The sequence below is a fragment of the Sporothrix schenckii genome, assembly GCF_000961545.1.
Source record: "Sporothrix schenckii 1099-18 chromosome Unknown Cont44, whole genome shotgun sequence".
NCBI classification, from domain to species: domain Eukaryota; kingdom Fungi; phylum Ascomycota; class Sordariomycetes; order Ophiostomatales; family Ophiostomataceae; genus Sporothrix; species Sporothrix schenckii.
This window is the reverse complement of record NW_015971145.1, coordinates 2,647,772-2,670,201: the sequence shown is the minus strand read 5'-3', so window position 1 is coordinate 2,670,201 and position 22,430 is coordinate 2,647,772. Positions and strand designations below refer to the sequence as shown.

At 50.2% G+C, this 22,430-nt stretch overlaps 8 protein-coding genes across 8 annotated transcripts; 5 read left to right on the top strand and 3 right to left on the bottom strand.

Annotated features, from left to right (window-relative positions):
• Positions 1 to 11: 11 nt before the first annotated feature.
• On the top strand, positions 12 to 2,937 carry SPSK_08464 (uncharacterized protein; the record flags this gene model as incomplete). Its single annotated transcript, XM_016735061.1, has 3 exons — positions 12 to 419; positions 524 to 2,273; positions 2,312 to 2,937. The coding sequence occupies 3 exons, from the start codon at positions 12 to 14 to the stop codon at positions 2,935 to 2,937; spliced, it is 2,784 nt and encodes a 927-aa protein (XP_016587581.1).
• Positions 2,938 to 3,411: 474 nt separating this feature from the next.
• SPSK_08693 (vacuolar segregation protein (Pep7)) lies at positions 3,412 to 5,638 on the bottom strand (the record flags this gene model as incomplete). Its single annotated transcript, XM_016735282.1, has 3 exons — positions 3,412 to 5,176; positions 5,237 to 5,259; positions 5,348 to 5,638. The coding sequence occupies 3 exons, from the start codon at positions 5,636 to 5,638 to the stop codon at positions 3,412 to 3,414; spliced, it is 2,079 nt and encodes a 692-aa protein (XP_016587580.1).
• Positions 5,639 to 6,617: 979 nt separating this feature from the next.
• SPSK_09667 (precorrin-2 dehydrogenase) lies at positions 6,618 to 7,503 on the top strand (the record flags this gene model as incomplete). The annotated part of the gene is made up of 3 exons (XM_016736239.1): positions 6,618 to 6,722; positions 6,773 to 7,254; positions 7,308 to 7,503. The coding sequence occupies 3 exons, from the start codon at positions 6,618 to 6,620 to the stop codon at positions 7,501 to 7,503; spliced, it is 783 nt and encodes a 260-aa protein (XP_016587579.1).
• Positions 7,504 to 8,061: 558 nt separating this feature from the next.
• SPSK_10894 (uncharacterized protein) lies at positions 8,062 to 9,198 on the top strand (the record flags this gene model as incomplete). Its single annotated transcript, XM_016737134.1, has 1 exon — positions 8,062 to 9,198. One exon carries the CDS (start codon positions 8,062 to 8,064, stop codon positions 9,196 to 9,198), a length of 1,137 nt encoding a protein of 378 aa, XP_016587578.1.
• Positions 9,199 to 9,911: 713 nt separating this feature from the next.
• On the bottom strand, positions 9,912 to 11,686 carry SPSK_08949 (chitinase; the record flags this gene model as incomplete). Its single annotated transcript, XM_016735533.1, has 5 exons — positions 9,912 to 10,477; positions 10,534 to 11,153; positions 11,227 to 11,342; positions 11,424 to 11,437; positions 11,506 to 11,686. 5 exons carry the CDS (start codon positions 11,684 to 11,686, stop codon positions 9,912 to 9,914), a joined length of 1,497 nt encoding a protein of 498 aa, XP_016587577.1.
• Positions 11,687 to 16,918: 5,232 nt separating this feature from the next.
• On the bottom strand, positions 16,919 to 17,512 carry SPSK_09871 (HIT domain protein; the record flags this gene model as incomplete). The annotated part of the gene is made up of 1 exon (XM_016736439.1): positions 16,919 to 17,512. The coding sequence occupies one exon, from the start codon at positions 17,510 to 17,512 to the stop codon at positions 16,919 to 16,921; it is 594 nt and encodes a 197-aa protein (XP_016587576.1).
• Positions 17,513 to 17,979: 467 nt separating this feature from the next.
• Positions 17,980 to 20,109, top strand: SPSK_08734 (uncharacterized protein; the record flags this gene model as incomplete). Its single annotated transcript, XM_016735322.1, has 1 exon — positions 17,980 to 20,109. One exon carries the CDS (start codon positions 17,980 to 17,982, stop codon positions 20,107 to 20,109), a length of 2,130 nt encoding a protein of 709 aa, XP_016587575.1.
• Positions 20,110 to 20,633: 524 nt separating this feature from the next.
• SPSK_09165 (ribosome biogenesis protein SSF1/2) lies at positions 20,634 to 22,122 on the top strand (the record flags this gene model as incomplete). Its single annotated transcript, XM_016735743.1, has 2 exons — positions 20,634 to 21,077; positions 21,166 to 22,122. 2 exons carry the CDS (start codon positions 20,634 to 20,636, stop codon positions 22,120 to 22,122), a joined length of 1,401 nt encoding a protein of 466 aa, XP_016587574.1.
• Positions 22,123 to 22,430: the final 308 nt, after the last annotated feature.

The window sequence follows — 22,430 nt, the reverse complement described above, 5'->3', positions numbered from 1 at the left end:
GGTTGCCCTATATGGCCTCTGCAACTGTCACCACATCACTCCAACCACACCGCGCATCCTTCTCGGCTGCCGGTGGTCTTTCTCACGAGCAGACGCAGCCTCCAACGCAGAAAGCAACGGCCCCAACTCCCTCGCCAGCCTCGGCCTCCGCTCAGCTGGCGGTGACACTCCCACCATCTCATCCATCCCACGCGCCACATCTGTCGGTCAGCAATCCCTTGGATAAGTCAAGCAACTCACTCAGCGGCGTCGCTCAAATGCCATCCGCGTCGCAACAATCGCAGTCTTCACAGCAGTCTTTTGCAATGAACGCGGATCCTTCACAGCAGTCCGGGCCGTTATCGGTGTCTGGCTATCGGCCTTTCGCAGAGTCTTCCCAATCGAAACCTGAAGACGACGACCCGATGAAAATTTACTCGGTATGCTACATAAACCTGTGCTTTCCCTCCCTTTTTGAATCGGACCTATACCACATCCGATACCGTGTTGTCTTGTAGACCTTGAGCTAACCTTGTATCTTCAGGCTGTTTACTCGAACACAAATGTTTACGAGATGGAAGTGAACGGCATCGCCGTTATGCGCCGCCGTCACGACTCTTGGCTCAATGCTACACAGATTTTGAAAGTTGCCGGTGTCGACAAAGGCAAGCGCACTAAAATTCTCGAGAAGGAAATCCAAACAGGGGAACACGAGAAGATCCAAGGTGGCTATGGAAAATATCAAGGCACCTGGATCCGTTTTGAGCGCGGAGTCGAGGTGTGTCGGCAATACGGCGTGGAGGAGATTCTTCGTCCCCTCCTAACCTATGATATGGGCCAGGATGGTGGTATTGCTGGCCAGGGCAATTTCAACACACCGACTAAAGAACAGGCAATGGCTGCTCAACGAAAAAGGCTCTATAACGCCGGCAATGAAAGCCGGTCTAATGGCGCGTCGGGCACCTTCTTCAAAGGCATTTCCAGCACGGCGTCCAACATGGTCGGGATCATCAGCAAGGCTCGCTTTGAGTCGCCCGGCCCGAGGAACCGTCCTGCGAGCGGCCAGGCGGACAGAAATGGTCTCGCACGCGGTCCAAGTTTTACTCGACAACCGTCAATGCAAGGCGACGAACTTCCGAATTCCCAGCAAAGCTATACGTCCGAATACAACAGAGATGATGCTTACTCGTCTCAACCCCACAGCACCCAGCAAACCAACATTGGTGATGGCACAGAGCCTCCTCGGAAGCGTGCCAGGATGGCGGCCGCCCCTGCCGACAGCTTTGCGTTCCCTGGCTCGGCCGATGCATATGCTAACGCGGCCGCGTTCCCGGGCTCCCCAACAGAGCCGAACGAGTCGTTCATTTATAGCCAAGCTGGCTTCGAGCTACACCCGTCCATAGAAGGCCTCAATCCCCTCCCGCCCCTGCCGTTTGAAGTTTCCGCCGATGCCGAAAACAAGCGTAACACACTTATGTCCCTGTTTATGGACTCGAATGGCACAGATCAATCCCGATTCGACATTCTTCGTCGCATGACGCCGCATGAGCTTGATATGCCTATTGATGCACAAAGCCATACTGCTCTGCATTGGGCAGCCACGCTGTCTCGGATGCCTCTGCTCCGCTCTTTGATTGCTAGCGGTGCAAATCCATTTCGTGTCAATGCTGTAGGCGAGACGGCATTGATGCGTGCGTGCCTTGTTACAAACTCCCATGAACACAATTCTATGCCGGACCTCCTGGATGTGCTAGGCAGTACAATTGAGGTGCGCGATGCAAAGGGACGAACTGTACTGCACCATATCGCAGTTACAAGCTCTGTCAAAGGGAGAAGCGCGGCCAGCCGGTATTATCTCCAGTGTCTCCTTGAATGGGTTGTACGTCAAGGGAGTGCACCGAGCAGCCAAGTGCTTCAATCGAGCATGAATGGAAATTTGTCGTCTGCTCCTGAAAAGCTCGGCCTTGCCCGATTCATGAGCGAAATCGTTAACGCACAAGATAAGGCTGGAGACACGGCCTTGAATATTGCTGCCAAAATTGGAAACCGCAGCATCATCTCACAGTTGCTAGAGGTCTGCGCAGATCCCAACCTTCCGAACCGGCAGGGTTTGCGGCCACTGGACTTCGGGGTTGGGGTTAGTACCTCTGGTGAAGGACGTGCTGATGATGCACGCGACGGCGAACCCAAAGGCGGCTCTGGTAGCAGTCAAAAGAGTCACGAAAGCAATGACGAAATTGTTTCATGTAAGAATCTGACCATCTATCTCCTTCACTCTCCTGGTCAACAGTTCGGTGCTAACGCAAACGAGCCATTACGCATCTCCTATCAGAGACCGCATCGGTGTTTCGGAACGAGATGAAGGCGAAACAGCATGCGGTAGATTCTTTGCACGCCTCGATTCGCGCGACCTCGTCACAGTTGGGTGAAGCTCGACGGACTCTCGATACACTTGAGGGGAAAGCAAAGAAACAGCAACAATCACGCCAGAAAGTCATCAACTTGTCACGTGCTCGGGACGAAGAGCAGTTCCGTGTGATGGAACTCGAACAGGCACGAGGACGTACTCGTAGTGACCCAAGCCTTACAATGAGCTGGGAAGTCGAAGTGGAAAGCTTGGTAACCATGCCAACCCCGTCGCCGGGTAGTGAGTGCATAAACGGCTCAACGTTGAGAGACTCGCCAGTGCTACCTTCCAGCAGTGTCCTGCGGGCACGAATCAACGCCCTGCGTTTGCGGACCGCGGAGACGCGACAGGCGGAGCAAGCTCTCAAAAGTCGCAGTAGGGAAATTGAACTCAAGTTCAGGCACCTGGTGGCACTCGCTACAAAGTGCTCGGATGCTGATGTGGACAGCCACCTCGACAGCCTAATGCGTGCTGTGGAGAGCGAGAAAGGTGACTTGGAGATTGGGCGTGTGCGTCGTTTCCTTGGCGGTGTTGAGGGGGTTGTGCATTGAGCAGTGTAACTTTTGGTGTACTCCGGTTATGTTTTCACCTTTGTGTTGTCATATGTTTAGTTGGCACTTTTGCCTTCTGGGCTACACTATCTTTGTCTGCATTTATATTTTTGGGGGGCTGCGTATCATATGTGCGGAATTATTGTGCTAAACCTGACTTATATTGCAGTCTTTATTTGTTATCTAGCCAGCTTGTTCTCTGTGACCACAAAATAAAGTCGGGATATAATATCCCTTTTCGGCCTGAATATTGTCTAGTCCTAAAACCTCGTAAATGTACATGTAACACATTGATTCTGTGTCATTGTTCCGTTTCGTGTGACAAGCCATATCGAAGTCTCGAAAAGCGACAGCTTGCCCAGAGCGAAGAACTATTTTTATCAATTAAGTAAAACCAAAAATATATTTCCAACCGAAACGCCATGCTCGCTTCTCTAAAATGCACACTGCCTCGCACGAACGTCGCTTTGTTAGCTACGTGGCACCGTAAAGATTCTCCCAGCGTTCCCGTACACCATTAACCTGCAACCTCAGCCGGTTGATCTCAAAATCCAGCTCCTCGACGTTACGGGATAGTGCACCAACCTCTTCGAATCGTCGGGATCCATGAGCGCTATCCACCATCTGTTGCACAAGAAAACGTTGTTCCTCCAATACAGCCAGGTTTTCCCTCACTTCCCTTTCCTCCGTCTCTAAAACAGACACAGCTGTGCTCACTTCGCTACCTGCCACGCTTCCAGAGTCAGTCCCATCACCAATGTTTTCGCCGTTGCGTAGGGGTGACATTTGAGGGCTGCCACCGTTGAGATTTGCGAGAAGCCTCCGGTGCGTAGAAGCGTTGGCCGAAGGTTGATGGGACCGTAACATCTTCGGAACATGTTTCAATGGTACCATATTGAGGTGTAAGAATGTCGATGCAGCAGTAAAAACGGATTTTTGCAAACGCCGTTGTGCAGGACTCTCTGTTTTGAGGTCCCGGAGGCGGACAGCCGCTAGGTTGTACTTTGTGAAGCTGTCCATTAGCCGTTTGCGTATTTTCGCAGCTTCTTGAATCTGGGCACGAGTCGCTGGCGGTCGATTTGATCCAGGCGCATCGGGCTGCAAGGATTGTAGGGAGCGTTGAAACAAAGGCATCAGCTGCCGGATTCCCCATTCAAACTGGCGGAGCGTTTCGTACGCTCGCTGGTCAGCGGGTTTGTACTCTGCAGCGGCGTCGAAGTCCCGTTTCGAGAAAATCGTTGAATTGCAATCGCGACACATTCGAATATCAACATCAACTTTATCCTCCGCCTGCTCGCGTAACTTTTCGGTGGGATTTGCGGAGATATTTCTCTTGCGGGTAGCCACGCTCAGGCCGACTTCTCTGGAACACCCGGTCTGTGGATCTGCGCATACTACTCTCCCACAAATACGGCAGTGGTGGCGACGGAATGTCCACGACCCAAACTCTTGTTGGCAGAATGGGCACCGCGCTACTTTCGAGTCGTCCTCCCACGCTATCACTGACTGCTCGATCGTTTTCCGGAGGTTCTTGTGGCCCGAAAGTGCCGAAACGGGCGACAATAGGTTCGCGGTCCCTCCACTCCCAGCGCCCACACCGGCCACCGCAACCAGCTCTGGTGGTGGATCGGCAAGTAGCTGTGTCAATTTAGTAAGACGTTTTTCGAGCCTCGCTATTTCCAAATTTTGCCGTTCGATACGCCCTTTTCGGACCTCCATAAAGCCACCAGTTAAGTCAGCCTCTACACCGCAGTGGTCGTTGTAACCAGGGCGTGATTTGTAACAAGTCTCGCAGACACGGGCCCAGTAGCCCCGCATAGGGTCATAATTTGCTGAACGAGAAAGCTTTGTCTGGTACATCGTATGTACTTCACAGAATAGTTTACCACAAACCCGGCAGTTGATGCTTCCATTTAGAGGACCCAGGGTTTTGGGGCATGTCGGGTCGGTGCACATATCGTGGCCAGTCGGTCTTTGCCAGTGCTTCCGCGTAATCATTACATCCGGATCAACTGTCGGTTCGGGGGTGGGCTTTGACGGACCTCCATGGCTCGGTGCAGTTTGTAAGGTATGGGTTGGAAAGGAGGCGTTTGACTCGAACGCCTCGATGCCTCGGAGCTTTTGGTTGAGAATGGATAAAGGCTGGAATTTCTTGGCTTTGGTCACTTGCTTATCGAACCAAGTCTTCACTTCATCTTGCTGTATCTCTGGCAATTCTTGATGAGCATCGTCAATATGTCTATCGTGCGGTTAGAAGTGTAATATCCAGGCGAAGGAGTTCTTGTAAGGTATAACGTACCTGTTCAGCTGAAGCAACGTAACCTGGTGATCCTCTATTAGTTCTTCCAAGCTATTGACCATTAATCAAGAACAACGATCCCCAAAGGCTATCAGAAAGTCCAGCACCTACCATCTCCTCCTGGCAAATTGGACAAACTAGCTGTCCCCCATCGCGCAGGGAGGGCGTAGCCAAACTAATATTCGCAGTCAAGTCCTGGTCGGCGCCGGGTAGCGTGCTAGGTGTGGAAGGTGGCGATAGCCCGGCAGCAATATGGGAGCCCCGCGACAGGCTACTAACATCAGACGGAGCATGAGGGCTAGATGAGCGCACACGCCGCAGAGTTTCGCCAGTCTCCGTCGGTGGTGCGAGTCCTTTACCACTTCCTAAGACTCTGCCCCCTCCAAGTTTCCGCGAGGCCATGGGATAGAAGTGGTGACAGTTCACCGGTCGTCAGCGGCCGCTCAGTCTGTTTTGGTTCGATGGATTGGGGGCTCGGTTTGAGCAAGAGTCGGCGACCCGCACCGGCAAGGCGAGGTCGGTAAGGAAGTCGGGGAAAGGATAGAAGTGGTTGATATATAAACAGCGCAGGCTGTTACAGCCCTCCAGCTGGCCTTGCCGCAAATGCCGGGAGATGGTCACTGTTTTGCCGTGTGGTTGGTTTCGTAAGATACAATGAGGGATAGGATTACGGGCTCTGTCGGCGAGTAATATGGCACACGTTTAGTACGTCGAAGCTGTAACTGCTGCTAGTAAATCCAACGTAATACAAACATATTTTGGGCCGCAATAGGTGCACATGTCTGTGCATGTAAAATATATTATGTAATATGAAGACGGCTTCTTATTGGCCTACAATCTTGTGCATTAATGCCTTACATAATTGTTTTTTCCGTCGCCGACGTCATCGTTAGGAGCATCGCCAGAAGCATCGCCAAAGTTGTAAAAAGTATATTAACCACCATATAAATTATGTGCTATAACTTATAACTCCAGGTAAGCCTTTACGGCGGCGGTCCGTGAGGCTTGTCTAAAACGAGTTCTAAGAGCACGCGATATACGGGGCCGCTGATGTACGAGAGGTCCGTGTACGCTACCGGTACCGGTTCCATCGCGCTCCGCCTCCGCTTTCTCCAGTTCCTGCCATGCCGCACACGTTAAACTTGCACACTTTATTGGCCAATCAGAAGCACCTAATAGATTATGTAAGAAAGGTCCTACATGGACAGACCTGAGCACCTCTTGGATACCCTTTCTACACTAGCTTCCGAGCTCCATCCTTTTATCGCTATTGATCTTTCTCCTCATAGAGCACCCACTTTGGACAACAAAAAATGACCACTTTTAATTCACATTTTGCCATTTAACAACTGGCCCTTGCATTATTCCGCCGCTACACAAAATGGCCAGCACATTTCCCGAAGTTCAAGGCGGAGGTAGCTTGATTATTGCGTGGCAGATCAGGGCCAAAAAGGTCGTTGTGGTTGGCGGCGGCGAGGCAAGTTCTGTCCTTCCCCCAATTTGAGAATTCGTTTTGCTAATCTATGGTATGTATAGGTTGCTGCTGGGCGGATCCTTCATTGCCTCAACGCCGATGCTGCGGTTACCGTTGTCGCCCCATTATCGGGCTTGAACCCAGAGGTGGCCTATCGAGTAAGACAAAAACAAGTACAGCACATCGACCGCCTGTTCGAACCGCAAGATCTTGACGGCGCCGATATGGTTCTCACAGCTGTGGACGACCCGGAGGCATCCACTCGGATATGGAAGCTCTGCAAGGAGAGGCGAATTGCTGTCAACGTTGCCGATGTTCCACCAGAGTGCGATTTTTACTTTGGTAGCGTGCACCGTGACGGGCCATTACAAATAATGGTCAGCACCAATGGCAAGGGTCCTCGGCTTGCTCATGCGATTCGCAAATACATAGCCAAGCTTCTCCCCAAACAGGCCGGAAAAGCTATTGACTCTGTTGGCGAGCTGCGTGTTAAGTTGCGGCGAATGGTTCCCGGTCCTGAAGAAGGACCAAAACGGATGGTTTGGTATGCTCTCCTTCAGTCGTATGGAAACAGAACGAGAGGGTTAACATTTCCAGGATGACAAAAGTAAGCGACGCCTACTCTTTCGAGGATCTCTGCAGCCTAACCGACGAAGACGTCAACAACCTCCTTCGCTTTTACGCCTCGGACAGTGTGCCACCATTGGATATTTTGCTCTCCATGCGTGGTAACCCTGATCTGAGTAAGATCGACGTATTTGACGGTTCTTTTGGATTCAACATTGGGGTTTAAACTCTAGGTGTTTGATCTCATTGCATAGCGAAGCCTTTCGAAGTTGCGAAATATCCCTTGGCCGGCGTTGGGCATTAGTTTTTTGAAAAAATTAAAATGATATACTAATATTGACTTTATGTTTCTAATAACAGCACTGGTTGTATGCTACATGGAAAGAGGTACTTGGAATTCGCTATATATTTTCTCGGCAATACGATATTCACCAGTCTTGTCTCCAAAGAACTACGTCAATCCGTTTCACCTGTATGTGAAATACACTGCCTTTATTATTATTCACCTTTGCCATATGTACACCGTTCTGGTTGTAAACAATGGAAGAACGCGCCAAAAGATGCCTGAAAAGGAGGGCGTCTGCGTTTAATACACGACCTACCTCATACAGTGTATATTATGGTTTGTTTGTACTGTTTATACTGTGTACTTTAAACCAGAGCAGATCGACGCGTCACGCGGTTCTATCGCGCGTTTTCTTTCTACGTAGGGCTTGTTCGTTATTGAATTTTAAACAGGAGAGCACCCTCCGCGCAAATATATACCATAAAAATAGAAATAAAAATGGCCAGGATACGAGTTTCGGAGATACGGTCATCACCTCATTCACACGATAGCACGGAATCCGACGGGCAGCTCAGCTCTGCTGAGGGCAAATCATTACCAGCATGCGATCTTTTTAACACGACTTTCTCACTCCACCGGGTATCGCCTCTGTTTCTTGGAACAAGCGACTTGTCAGGTCCCCACCTGCGAACTCTTGAAGCTCAACTCCGAGGAATTCTCACCGGCGACGTTGTGCGCGGCATTGAGGTTGGGCTTAACGAAGACGGCGAACACGCATTGGGCAATGCTGGCGTTTTGGAAGCGGTCACAATCGAATGGGTCTCTGTGCATGAAACTGCTGCAATGTCGAAGCCGGCCTTGCAAGTGACCCTGCAGTATGAGAGCGCCCAGTGTTTGGCCATACTTCTGCCAACCCTAGAAGCGACCGAAACGGCGAATCGAACAAATACAGCACCACGCCAAACGTTCTTACACCTTCCCCTACTGCTCATGAGAATGCCAACGCCTTTAAAAGGTGTTATTTCCAGCTTTCTGTCAAGCTCGTTTGATTGTCGGATATCCACCCTCCATTTGAATGACAAGGACGTTATCAAGGGCTGGGAATGTTGGGTTCGTGCAACTACGCTGCCGACCGGCGAATACTTGGCCAAAGACACAGTTTTGACCATTGCATTTAGCCTTCCGGAAATTGACGACGTGGCCGGCAGTTCTGATGGTCATAATACTATAGCTCCGCCGTCCCCAATTTCCCAAAATCTTACCGGGACCGGTGGCCGTGCGAGCCCTTCCTTGTCCGATAGTGCTAGCCTTGGCCTTAGGACAATCGACATTTTTGTACCAGACGATGATCTTCGCGGATTTTTTGAGGCGGGTCGCCAACTTCAGCCAGCACTCGCAGCGAATGGTACACCCTTCACACAAGCATTATCATTCTATGTGAAATCCCATTTGGGACTCGACATGGCCCATTCAGCAGTTGGCGTTGTACGAGTTGCCTGCGGTGGATTTGTTTTGTCAAGCAACCGCTTGAAAATATTTGCACCTCCGAGAAGTCATGCCGACATGTATTCTGGCCGACATGGAGATATAATTTCGCTTATACTAGGTGATCTAGTCATGAGAGCCACCGAGTGAGGGACGGTGCACGATAAATGAGGAGTTGCTTTTCATTTCCGGTGTGTTGTACTTCACACCAAAAATCACAGGTTATGAATCACCAACAGTGACTTTTCACCATCTGCACACAAACATATACGATGCGGCCACATGTATGAAATTCCCGTTAAGAAAATCAGCGTAGTATGGATAACAGTAACCTGCATTCGTTCCATATGTACAGTATATCTCGAAACGCTCATATAGACCTTTCGAAATTGGTAGACAAGACCCGTTAGCTTACAATGGACATTGAGCTCACAAACCGTGCGTCATATCTGTTACCTTGTGACGTACTCTGTGTGTTGTTAAGGGGATAGATGTTGAGTGGACATATGTAATATTTTATGGACATACTCGACAATTCTATACGGCTAAAATATTTCTTATCGTGGCAAATTATGGGTAGTACGCCGGATGAGGATGGAATGCGATTGGAAATGCAAGGACAAATCCAGCCCCCACCAACTGCCAGGGAAGGGGTATGAGTAGAAAGATTAAAAGAGGAAAAAAGAGGCAGAACAGAAGCAGTTCCTCGAGCATGAGACCAAACCAGCTCACCTGCAGCACATCGGGCTGCTTAATAGCCTCCGTGAATCAGAAAATAGGCGGAAGAAATTAGAGGGGGAAACAAATCAAGCCAGAATGGGAAGATAAAGGGGTTCATCCAGCAGTCCGTATATCAACGGCATCTACTTCGTAGCTAGCTCCGCGTATTCGTAGCTGAATTCTACTGGCACTCTGCCCACCAAACGCTGTTCCGCACACAGGTGAAACGCGCTTGGCATTGCGTCAGACCGTTGTAGCCAATACCACCACACTGCCTCCACTGCTGGACCGGCGTAGCACTTTTTGTCGGCACCGATGAGGGCACTGTCGAGGTGTCTGCACCTAAGCCAGTGCCCGACTTGGTCACTTTCCGAGTTGCACTCGAGGACGTGGGGAGGGACGCAACGGTATTTGTTGCTGTCACATGGTAGGAACTTGATATGGGTCCACTCGATCGAGTTCCTCTCTCGACACTTATTGTGATTGTCGAAAAAGTTGTTGGCCGTGCCATTCCAGAAGTTGGTCTGGGTGTCGTCGATTTTGTAGTCAGCGTTCGCAAGATTGAAACCGTACCGATCGTAGCAGATGAACGTGTCATTAACGTGGTGCCCGTCGGCACCTCCGAGACTTTCGTGGTAACCGTCGCCCCTGCCGTTGTATTTGCCGCTGTGGAAAGCGTGGATGTTCCCGAGCCGAGGTCCTGAACGACCTGGTCAAGAAAGCCAGCGTTGGCATGGACCTGGGACATATCCCACATCATAATACCCCCAAAACTCGCAAACTGCTTGCAATACGAAATGATGGACGTCAGAGAGGACCCCGCCGTGTAACCCGTTCCAGCAGCCGTTGAACTACCGGGAATACCAAGAAGGACTCTAACATTTGGATTTTTGCTAGACGTCTTGGCCCATCTATCCCAAGTGTCAAAGTTAAAGCTGTTCTGCTTCGAGGCAGCATATACAAATGACGGCAGGCCACAGTAATTGTTGTAGAATTGCACCATGACGAAATCAAAGTACACGGAACCAGCAAGCATGTCCTTGTCGGCGGCGTCGGGGTACGGGCACTGAGGCGCAGCTGAAAGGTAGTACGGTTTGTCGCCGGCAGCTGTCGCAACGTCCATCTTAGACCGCAAAGCCGAAGCAAAGGGAGCCATGTTGGAGCTACTGGACTCGAAGTCGAAATCAAAGCCATCAACAACAGCTTTTCCAAATGGCCGATTAACCGTGCCGTTGGACTGGACCGGGCCGAACATAGCCCAGATGTTGTCAGCGGCTGAAGTTGCAGCGATCGACGAACGGAATCCACCTTCCGTATAGGTAGCACCGCCCACGGAAAGCATAATCGTCTTTCCATACTTGGACTGGCACGTTTGGATATCCTCCCTGTTGATCGAGTCAGCTGATCTGAGCAGAGAAATGTACCCTTGTCGGTTTGGTTGCCCATGTCGATACTTACTCGAGCTGAGAGCAGCCCAGCAATGTCGATCCTGAAAACGCAGTGCAGTTGTCGCCGGCGTTGGCAAAGTTGACCGAAGGACTGCTAATGACGTTCAAGAACGCCAGCGGAATAATCTAACTTCAAGTTAGTCACTATTCTTTGTCAAGGTATAGTGTGCATGATTGAGCAGGTCTCTCATGCGCAGTGATACATACGTCGACCTGGGCATCTATACAGGAAATGTTAGTGGACCATCCAGTTATAGTTTCGGGAGGTAAAGAACGTGATCTGACGTACTTGAGCAGTAGAATGAGAGGCGCTGCTGTGCGTTGGAGGTACCAGTAGCAGCTCCGTGCGAGTTCTGTCCCCAGTATATAGCAATGTTGTCGGCACCCGACGAACTAAAGCTGCCTGCGACCGTCGTAGCAAAACAAGAAAGTGCCACTAAGACAGCCAGATCTCCGTGGAAAAATAGCATGGCAGGAAGGGCAAAGTGGGTAGGTAAACCACGGAATGAAGCACGGCTAGTCTGAGCAATAACGGTGGCAGAGGCAACGAGAACCGTTTAGGGTGGCGTGGAAGGCAGGGGCATAAAAGGGCACTAGACAGGTGTCGTGAAGACCGGAAAGATGATCGTGGGAATAAAACGAAGGGGAACAAAAAGACGAGGTGAAGGAAACGACGTCAGTCTCAAGAGCAACGTCCGCGTCTTAAATATAGAGGCAGTAAATATTTGGATAAAAAGAAAAGCATTGAAAGTAAATGACAACGGAACAAGAGTGACGAGTCAGTGTGCCATGCAAAGGAGAAAACGAGACATATGTAAGAGCCTATAAGGAAACAGGCAAGAGGAAACCTGGCTGAGCGACCGTGGTTTAAGTGACCCAGGATGGAAAAGGAACAGGATGCCAACGTGGAAGGGAAGCCCCAACGTGGAAGGGAAGCCGGTCAACAGTTCCCAGCAGTGTCGTGAAGGGACGAAAGGGATGCAACCCGTGGCAAGCTCGGCGCAAAAAAGGTTGTCGAACCAAGGGAGGTCAATGGTGCGGTGCAGAGTAGGTGTAAGCCGACTGTGAACGGGTGCACCACGATGCGGCTCCTCAGCAATAAAAGAAGCAATACTTGTCCAACGGTTGATGTGTGGCTGGGGCCAAGATTATATAAGTTAAGTAAATATGGATCGTGAGGTGGAAGGCCGCAGTTATCAAAATTTAAGGTCATCGCAATGTGCGTCAAATATACTAGTGAAGAGGGAAGGAATTAGAATTCGAAGAAGCGGAGGGGGGGAGGGAGAACAGGAGCAAATAAAAAATAAATAAGAAAAGAAAAGAACATCGGCATAGCCCGTACAGCCTCTGCTGAAAGGGGACCAATATTATATGTATGGGAGAATGAGACTGGAGACAGCATTATGGAAGCAAATTAGCCCCATCATCGCCAAAGCATGCCTAGTCACGAACCCTTTTCTAGATTTCTGGCTTCATACATCGTCGTGGTTGGGGTCGGGCTATGGACACAACGAGCGGGTTTCTATGTGATCTGGGGCTTGATAAACGTGTGAGCGACGGGCATTCCTGTATGACATACAACAGGGCTGGAAGTCGCGCCGCAAGACAAGCGATTGCTGGCCTCTTCCGCGTTCCAGTCGGATCCGCCTACTTCACTGGGGAGTGCGAAACGGGGCAGCCCTCTTAAGCAAGGCTAGGGCCGAGATCGACTCACCTTGGTAGTCAGGCTGTGCCTACTCACTAGGTCGACTTTAAAAGGAAATGGGCTTCTAAGAAAGGGCTGGGGCTGGTAGGGTAGGTTCTCTGGAATGTTATATACGCAACGCAACGACAAGGCTAGATAGGAGAAGGGCCAAAACACGACTAGCAAGAATGCCAAAGGCAGTAATAAATGGCGACCAACAGGAGATCCCTAGAGACAGCCAACAAGACAATACGCTCAACCAGGAGACCGACACTAAACATCATGGACCCACTACATGGTCGAATCTACATCGAAAAAGAGCGTAGACAGTGCCATGAGGAAGTTATTCCATTACAGTAAGGGGTAATTAATCTTTAGGGCAGCATGGGGACAGAAATAAACAGAACTCAAAGAGAAAATGGGCAGAAAAGGGTATGAAACACGGTATGACAACGAAGGGAGAGTCAAATTTAGACGTGAGGGAGGCACGAACACGGTTTGCTCTGCGAGTGACAGTTCTGCCGAAGTCGACCAACGATGTGAACGGCATGTCAATTATCATCCATGATGTTATTTACATTCATATACCAAAAACAGCTAACTGATACACACGAAGCGAGCGGCACGCGCTAAACAGAAGTACATATTGCACCGGTTGACGGACTCCGAACCGTTCCTTCAAATCTACGTTCTTGAAGAAGGCCACAGTACCCGGACCCGAGCTCCCAACCTCGATTGCCACATGTGCCGCGCCACGTTGAGGACGTACGCCCAACCTCGTTTGAATACATAAACGACGAATAGGATGCCTCTATGTTTTGCAGATACGCATGCGTAAAATCGCCGGTTGCAATACACAAGACCTCGCCTGCCCAACATTGCTGCATACCACTACTCAGTTTCTTACAAAACAAACCACATAACTTTACGGAAAGATCCACCAGCAACCCACCACATACGGCTTGGGTCGCTGGTAGGCCTGCCGATAAAGTCACACTCTCTGTGGCAGAGTTTGACCATTGTGACTTGATATATTTGTACGCAGTATGCCCATCGCTTCTCAACGACCCCCCCTTCCTTTTTTAACGAAAAAAACCAACAATAACAAAAAAATAAAAAGGAGTTCGTCGTAGTCGGAACAACGCAGAGCTCCCTGGTTCGATAAGACGCGCTCCTCCGTAGCTGTGAGGTTTCGTCTCGCTGGGTGTCTTACTTTTTTGCTTTTGTGTTCACCTTTTGCATCTTGAATGGCTGTTTCAGTCTTTGTTGGCCGTCTTCCCTTCTACTGGAAAGAAACGTCGACGACAGCCTGCGAAACTAGTGCCGCGTCCTTAACATGAGCAAGTCCTTGGCCCCAAACTACCGCGGTGCATGTTCACACACCTGGCGCGGGATGTATTCACCGTGCAGGTTCTGCTCTTGGCTGTTTGGACTGCCTCGCTGACCGGTGTGCATCAGGATGCGCTCACCACGCGACGCGCTCATGTGGCCTGCCCTTGCCTACGCACTATTGTTATCACATTATGTTCCTACCCGCCTCAATTTTTATTAAAAATCTAACCCTTTTCTCCCCTGCTCATCTATACCAACAGTAGTTAAATTGCCGAATTTTTTACCTCTATACTTTGGTTCTAATCGTGAGGCTGGAGGCTCTGGACAGGATAGATTGTTCATATACCCTGTGTATGATTTTCGCCCTGTAGATAAAACACATCCACATGCAGGTTGCATGCACCTTACAGCCACCATACACAGCCAACCACTGGCAGCGCCAGCAGCAACCCTTTCCCCGCTTAAAGCCGCACCCCAGCAGCCGACTCCCCACAACATCGCCAATGCAGGCCACTCCACCAAGCACATGTGTGTGGTTGTCAATTGGTCACCCTCTTCTACTCCGCAACGTAGTAAAATACATGACCCTTCGCGGTAACTTAACACGAGGACAGCTAAGATACATTAGCCGCTCGTTCCGTGGTGCCGAAGTGCCACTCATAACCAACCCGTGCACTGAAGACATTAAATAATTCGTACATCTCATTAATATGTAGGACTGAAGGCCGGCACAGCTGTCCCTCTTTGGGGGTAAAAGCTGCAGAGTAGTTACGGCGTGCACCTGCCTCGGGTCATCGCGTTTAAAGTGCCCAGTAGGCCAGGCCCGCGTTCTCACAACACGCAAAGTGAAGGTACAGAATTACACAGCTCCCGGCAACCCCTCCGCTGGTCATTTTACTACCGGTCCTTATTTTACAGTCTGTCCTCTGCCCCGAGTCTTCTGTCACAAAGTTTCCACCGCCGTGACATAATGAGCTCGAGCTTCCTATCGCATCGAGACATGTTACACAGTCCCTGCTCTCCACTTACCTCGGACAATCCACAGTAGTTCCTCATACATCCATTTCACCACTGCTTGCGATGCCACAGTCCCCCCCCCCCCCCCAAGACGCCTAGCTACGTCCGCACAGGTCCACCCCAAGTTTCTCCCATATATTCATGCGCCGAAGCCATTTTTGCGAGGCCCAGCAGCGCGAAGGTACACCCACTATCGCGCACATCTGACCCACGATCCGGCCGGCTCCCACGAGTTTCATTGCTAAAGTTGTACTCCAGATTCCCCGCCTACGCCGCCGCGGCATGCCTTGGATATGCCATCGTTACATACGAGGTCTCCAAGCAGGCCGACCCTGCTCATGCCTACGTCGATTCGCGCCTAACCAAAGACCGAATGGCACTGCTTGATGCTTACGGTGGCCGCGATAGCCTCGAAGAGCTGGAAATGGCGGCCCGGGTTTATGAAGGACAACAAGGCCAAGGCCGTCGGTAAATGGCATTTCTTTGTTTGCGTATGGAGTTAATGAAGCATGACGGATATATCATGATTTTAATTTCAGTCTACAAAATAATTACATCACCTTTGCTTACCCACAGCTCACCGTGCAACTGTGTACCAGACTATGAGGGTCGACCTTGTATATGATGCGGAGTACGGTGCGGAGGTAAATGAGAGATACAGAACGGAAGAAGTTCATACACGCGGGGCCTGTAAGTATTATATCGGCGAGCCAATCCCAACGGTAGCCATGATAAAGAACAAACTCCGAGTGCTGGCTAGTCAAGGCGCTCCTAGATTAAAATCCTCCCAATACTCAGAATCTCCTAACGAGGTATTTATATTAAACAAGTAGCAGTCTAAACCTTGCCTCGTCAACGGTGCCGTGCGACGAGCCTTTGCGCATGGCTCCCGTCGTATTGACACCGTCTCCGGCCATGGCAATACAAGGGGAGTCAGCAATGCGATCTGTCAGCCCGGCGTCACATATGAGGCGATATGTCTCACAAAGAAACTTGGCCATGTCGTGTGGATCCCAAAAAAAAACTGGACAGGTGCTTGAGGGCTGATGTCCTTTGAAACGTGACCTTAGACGTCAAAACTGCTAGCATCAGAGAAGGGTTCGTAACACTGTGTCTGCAACATAGGTATCCGCCAACTTGAATATCTCCTCTCCGAACCAACTACAAAACTGTCCCCGCTGTCAACCAGGTCGCACAGCATCCTATGAAGCCCCTGCGATAGGCCTTTGAGTCTTGCGTACTCCGTCGCTGAAGACCACATCAAATTACACGTCAACCTGAACAAGTTTGGACTGAGCGATGATGAGCTATCAACCATATCGGTTGGTTCCGTCCGGTCTGTGACGAGGTCTGCAGTGACATTTAACTGCCTCAGTGGGTCCCTTTTTTTATAAAGAAATATGAACAAGTTAAGATACTGTTCGCACATACAGGCTTTGCAAGGAAACATTTGGTGGTCTTTAACTATGCTTAATAATAGACCTCGTTGAACCTGACTAAACACGCTTATCCAAAGGCCTTCAACATTTTGGTACAACCGAGAACAATGGCGTAGACAAAGAGTCGTCATTACAACAATTCCTGCAAAAGGCTCATATCCCATTGTTCGAGTTTCCCAGCCCTGCCATTCGCATTACTGCTCCCGTCACGCCTCACTCACCATGTCAGGCTATAGCCGCGAGATTCCATCACTAGCTTTTTCCTCGCACAAGACCCGTGCAAGGTTAGAACGAACTTTCTCTGCTAGTCGCATGCCTTCCTGTTCATCCAGGTCTGTTCTCTGGCCACGGCCGAACATGGTAAATCTTTCGCTCCATCGTCCTTGGCGCCGAATATCTGGCCGCGGGATGATATGGAAGTGCATATGGGGAACAATTTGAGCCGCTGCAGCGCCGTTGTTTTGAACTACATTCCAGTCATCAACGCCAACTGCACGCATAAGTGCCTTCGACATGATACGTAACCACCGACCAAGTTCTCTAGCTTCGGAATCATCAAGCGAGGTCAGCTTCTCGCGGTGCTTTCGAGGGCAAAGCAATAGATGACCCTCGGCCAAAGGCGCAATATCCAGAAAAGCTATCACAAGAGGTGTTGACAGCACAATATACGTTTCTGCATTTGGAGACGTCCTTGACGGGTTCAGAACAACACCAGTGCTTGGCGGTGGCTTTCGTGGATCAAAAGGGGTGTAGCATGCTGCAATATTGCAAAACGAGCAACTTTCGGCGTCTTGTGGTGGTTCGGTCGTGTATCCAAAAGTCATAGCGTCGGTTGAACCTTATCATAGTCACTGTGTGTCAGTTACCGCGTTGAAGGCAGGTAGGCACCGTGTGCTTGGTTGAGCTGTAGTATTGACTGGAGTAGAAAGTATGTCGTAATTACCCTTAAATATTATCTGTTTTCGCCGCCGACAGTGAACGTCGTCAAGTTGTGTAACGATTTAAGTTAATTTGGCTCGTAATAAACACTCGGGTCCCGTGCGCCTAAGCAAATATTATGTAACTCAACCACGGCCTCTGATTGGTTCACATTCCCGTTAGATAAAATGCCTTTTCGACACCTTTTCATCAGCAAACCTCACTAACGGAATCTCCAAAAGTATATCCAAAAACGTTACGATATGGCGCCTCGACACCCTCGTGTTTCTCTTTTTTTATCACGGTCGATATTTTTGCGCGAACGAATCGAATTCGAGAGCCCACGAATGCTTCGTTAACCACACTATCCACGATGGATGGTCTCGCCGAGTTCGAAAAAACAATTGCAATTGAGAAGGCAAACAGAGAAGATTTGAAACGCAAAGAACGAAAATACCGTCATCGTCATCGCCACGATCGTCATCACCGTCACCACCGAAGCGTGTCTTCGAGGAATCGCAACAATCGGGACACGACCAAGGACCACGGTCGTGACTCGTCTTCAGACAGCGACAAGCATATCAGAAGAGTGGAAAAAGGTAGTCATGGCGATCCCCGGCAAGTAGACCTGTATGACGACCGAAAACCTGTCGACAACGGCGGTCATCGAGAAAAGCGTCCACGAAACGAAGAAATACAAGTACTCGGCGCTAAGATTCAAGCGGATAATCCACCACCAGCGAGGGACTCGTGGATGACTGCTCCCTCGGGGGTGGGTATTGACTATGTCTACCGATCAGAAAAAGAAGTCCAGGTGCCGTCTACAAACAACACTTCCCGCCACGTAATTTCAGAGCGTGAACTGAACAGCTCGGCCTTACAACACGTCAACAACGGAAAACCGATCGACGAGCTGCGAGATCATATCCAGCGCGGAACTAAATACATATTCGGTGATGAAGGATCCCAGTGGCGAATGACAAAACTCAGAGGAGTGTACACGATATCTGAGAAGAGTGGTCGACCGATAGAGGAAGTAGCCGTTGACCGGTTTGGAAGTCTCCTTGAATTCGACGACGCACGCGAAGAGAGGGAGGAACTGGAGCGGAGGAGGCTCTACGGTAAAGACTACGCCCTCAAGGACAAGCCCACGGGTGATTTACATCGAAAGCGGACTGCACAACTAAACCAGGAACCGTTAAGACCAGAATATACCAGTTCCGACAGCGACGGCGACAACGGTGGCAGCAACCTTGAAAAAGGTACGAGTGGGACAAAGGCATCCAAACAGCAACTGCCTTATGCACCGACAGACCAGACGACACTTAACCGCCTACGTGCGGCTTTGATGAAGGCAAAACTACGAAAGGACCCGAATCTGTCAACGCTTCAGCTGGAATATGATGTTGCTGTGGCCGCGTTATCTTCAAAAACTGACAACGGGCAGGCCGTTGTGCTTGATGCATCTCACAGTCGCATGTTAGCGGGCACGCGGGCTGAAGTCAAGTCAATCGACACTAAACGTGGTAAAGAACGTGGGCTGGTTGAGGCCAACGACGATATAAACATTGAAGATATGATGCGTGAGGAACGGAGGACCCGAGGTGTGGCTGGTGGCGAAGCACTGCGACTGGCGGAGAGCATATCTAAAGACGCCAAATACGACAACGACCTCGAATACCTCGATGAGAATGCCGAAAAACTTGCGAGGAACACACACAAGTCAGAATCGAACCTGAAAAACATTGCCATCCATGAGTTCACTAAAATGAACAGGATTTTGGAAGCGTGCCCTCTCTGCCACCATGAAGATCGCAAACCGCCATACGACCTGCCTCTGGCACCTATCGTTTCTCTAGCCACTCGTTCTTTCCTCACAATCTCGACCGATCCGGAACTCACGGGTGCGGAGGGGGGTGCCGTCATTGTACCAACGGAACACCATATTAATCTTTTAGAATGTAACGACGACGAGTGGGAGGAAATCCGCAACTTTATGAAGTCCCTAACGCGGCTCTACCATGACCAAGGGCGAGATGTCATCTTTTACGAAAACGCAGCAGCTCCTCATCGTCGTATGCATGCGGCACTGGTAGCAGTCCCTATCCCTTACGAGCTCGGCGACACGGCCCCGGCGTTCTTCAGAGAGGCAATGTTAACCGCCGATGAGGAATGGAGCCAACACACGAAGATCATCGACACAGGGAAGCGCGCGCGAGAGGGCCTTGGCAAGTCGGCATTTCGGAAGAGTATTGCAAAGGAAATGCCTTACTTCCATGCCTGGTTTTCGATAGATGGGGGGCTTGGCCATGTAGTTGAGGATGGCGACCGGTGGCCTAAGGGAGACCTCTTTGCTAGAGAGATTATTGGCGGTATGCTGGATGTCGATTCAAGCGTCATCAAACGCCAGGGCCGTTGGACAAGGAACGACCCACGCTGCGATGACTTCAAGAGCCGATGGAGGAAATTTGACTGGACGAGAATTATACAGGGTGCTGCCTAAACTGAGGCAACAACGTTTCGTTTCAACAAAGCATATGCAGACACAGGTCGTACGCTATGATAGCACTCATTTGTTCTTTTTATGTCGTTTTTTTTTCTCCTGAAACAGCCGGTATTTAATCAAAGCGTTCCAACTATGTCTAATTCAGATATGGTAGCACGTCGACGTTATGCTAAGTACAGACAATGAATATGACTCCCAATAAATGTACCGGTTCTCTGGCCAATCAGAAGCCGTTATATACTTATATAATAATATTTGACCGGTCTGTTGCAAGTTTTGGGGGCCCCCACCGAGTTTCGTACATGTAATCAGGTTCCTTATCTGCTTATCGCAACAATACACAGTAAAAATAAGTGGCTCTCCTCGTAGTTTTTTTCTTGCCGCGCTGGAATAGTTTGAGCTCCAACAATATATCTTCACGTCTGGTTTACATACAGGGTGTTTCTTTTAAGCTCGCATATTTCTCCTCCTATCCCGAACTTACTGCTGTTAGACATCAATTTGACCTATGCGCCTACACCATGGCAAGGCGACGCACCAAGAAACGAACTCATGTTGCGCCTGCCAATCTTAACAAGTCGACAGCCCGCGTCGACACAGGAAATGGTTCTGTGCGCGACCCAAAGAGCATGGTCATCCGAATTGGGGCCGGAGAAGTAGGCTCGAGCGTCAGCCAACTCGTCTCGGATGTCCGCAAGGTTATGGAGCCCGGTACGGCCAGTCGTTTAAGAGAAAGGAGGGCGAACCGGCTGCGCGACTACGTGACCATGTGCGGCCCTCTTGGAGTTACTCAACTTCTATTATTTTCGCGCTCGGAGTCAGGTAATGTTAACCTGCGAGTCGCAGCTGCTCCTCGGGGTCCTACGCTGCACTTCCGAGTCGACCGCTATTCACTGAGCAAAGACGTCCAACGGGCACAAAAACACCCAAAGGGCGGTGGCAAGGAATACATTACACCTCCATTGGTACGTTCCCATTCTTTGTGCGGGACAGTGTCTGTTTTTCCTCTCCAGCTCGATGCATTAGCGATAGCACCATACTAACGAATTTTAGCTGGTAATGAATGGCTTCAATCTCGCAACCAACAGCGACGCCAAGGTTCCCAAGCACCTTGAATCACTCATTACAACTGTCTTCCAGTCTCTTTTCCCTCCCATAAACCCGCAAGCTACACCGTTAAAGTCAATGCGAAGAGTTCTCCTGCTGCAACGCGAGCAGCCCGATGGTGTTGCAGACTCGTTCGTTCTCAATTTTCGCCATTACGCCATCACTACGAAAACCACGGGTATATCAAAAGCCCTCAAGAGGCTGGATGCTGCTGAGAAGCTTGTGCACTCGAAGAAGACAAAGAAGGGTGGTCTTCCAAATCTTGGGAAGTTACAGGACATTGCAGACTACATGGCCGGTGGTGAAGACGGCGAAGGATATGTTACTGATGGGGCGACCAGCGGAAGTGAGGCCGAGACTGATGCAGAGGTTGAGGTCATAGACATAACAGCAAGTAAAGTACAGTCTCGAAAGGCCCGGGCATCTGTGGTAAGTTCTGACCACAACGAAGGTGACGATAGTCTTCTGGCAGATGAACCAGATGCAGACGTTGAAAAAAGGGCCGTTAAGTTGGTAGAGCTTGGCCCGCGCATGAAGCTCAGGTTGGTCAAGGTCGAGGAGGGAATGTGCCAAGGTCAGGTTATGTGGCATGAGCACATTCACAAATCGAAGCAGGAGATCAAAGAGCTCAAGGAACGTTGGGAACAACGGAAACGGGATAGAGAAGCCCGAACGAGACAACAGAAGGAGAACATTGCGAGGAAGAAGCAAGAAAAGGTCGGTGTAGGCAAAAGGCACGGCAAGGCCGGTGATGAAGATGCAGATAAGGACGACCTCGACAGTGATGCCTACGAAGAATTCGACAGCGAGGGCGTGGCGGGTGACGCGGAGATGGAGGCGAATGGACTGATGGGCGACGCTGGCGAATGGGAGGATGATAAAGAAGACATCGCCCGCAGATAGAACGAGCAGCTGTGGCAAGCACAGCAGTAAAGTACGGTGACTCCGGCATGTTGCCGATATATAACGGATATTACAGCTCTGGCTTTAGCTATTAGACCTGACTAGGGATTCTGGGTGGGAAAAAACACTGCGACTAATCTCAATAATGTGAATGCGTCGTATGTTTCTCAATTCTCCTCTCACTCGTGCGGAACTGATGGCTCCGAAACCCCGCCATCATGATTCCGGCAACATCATCCCATCAGCGCCAACAAGGGTGTCTCAAGAAATTAAGGACACGATAAAGGCAGAAATCGACGTGACAGCAT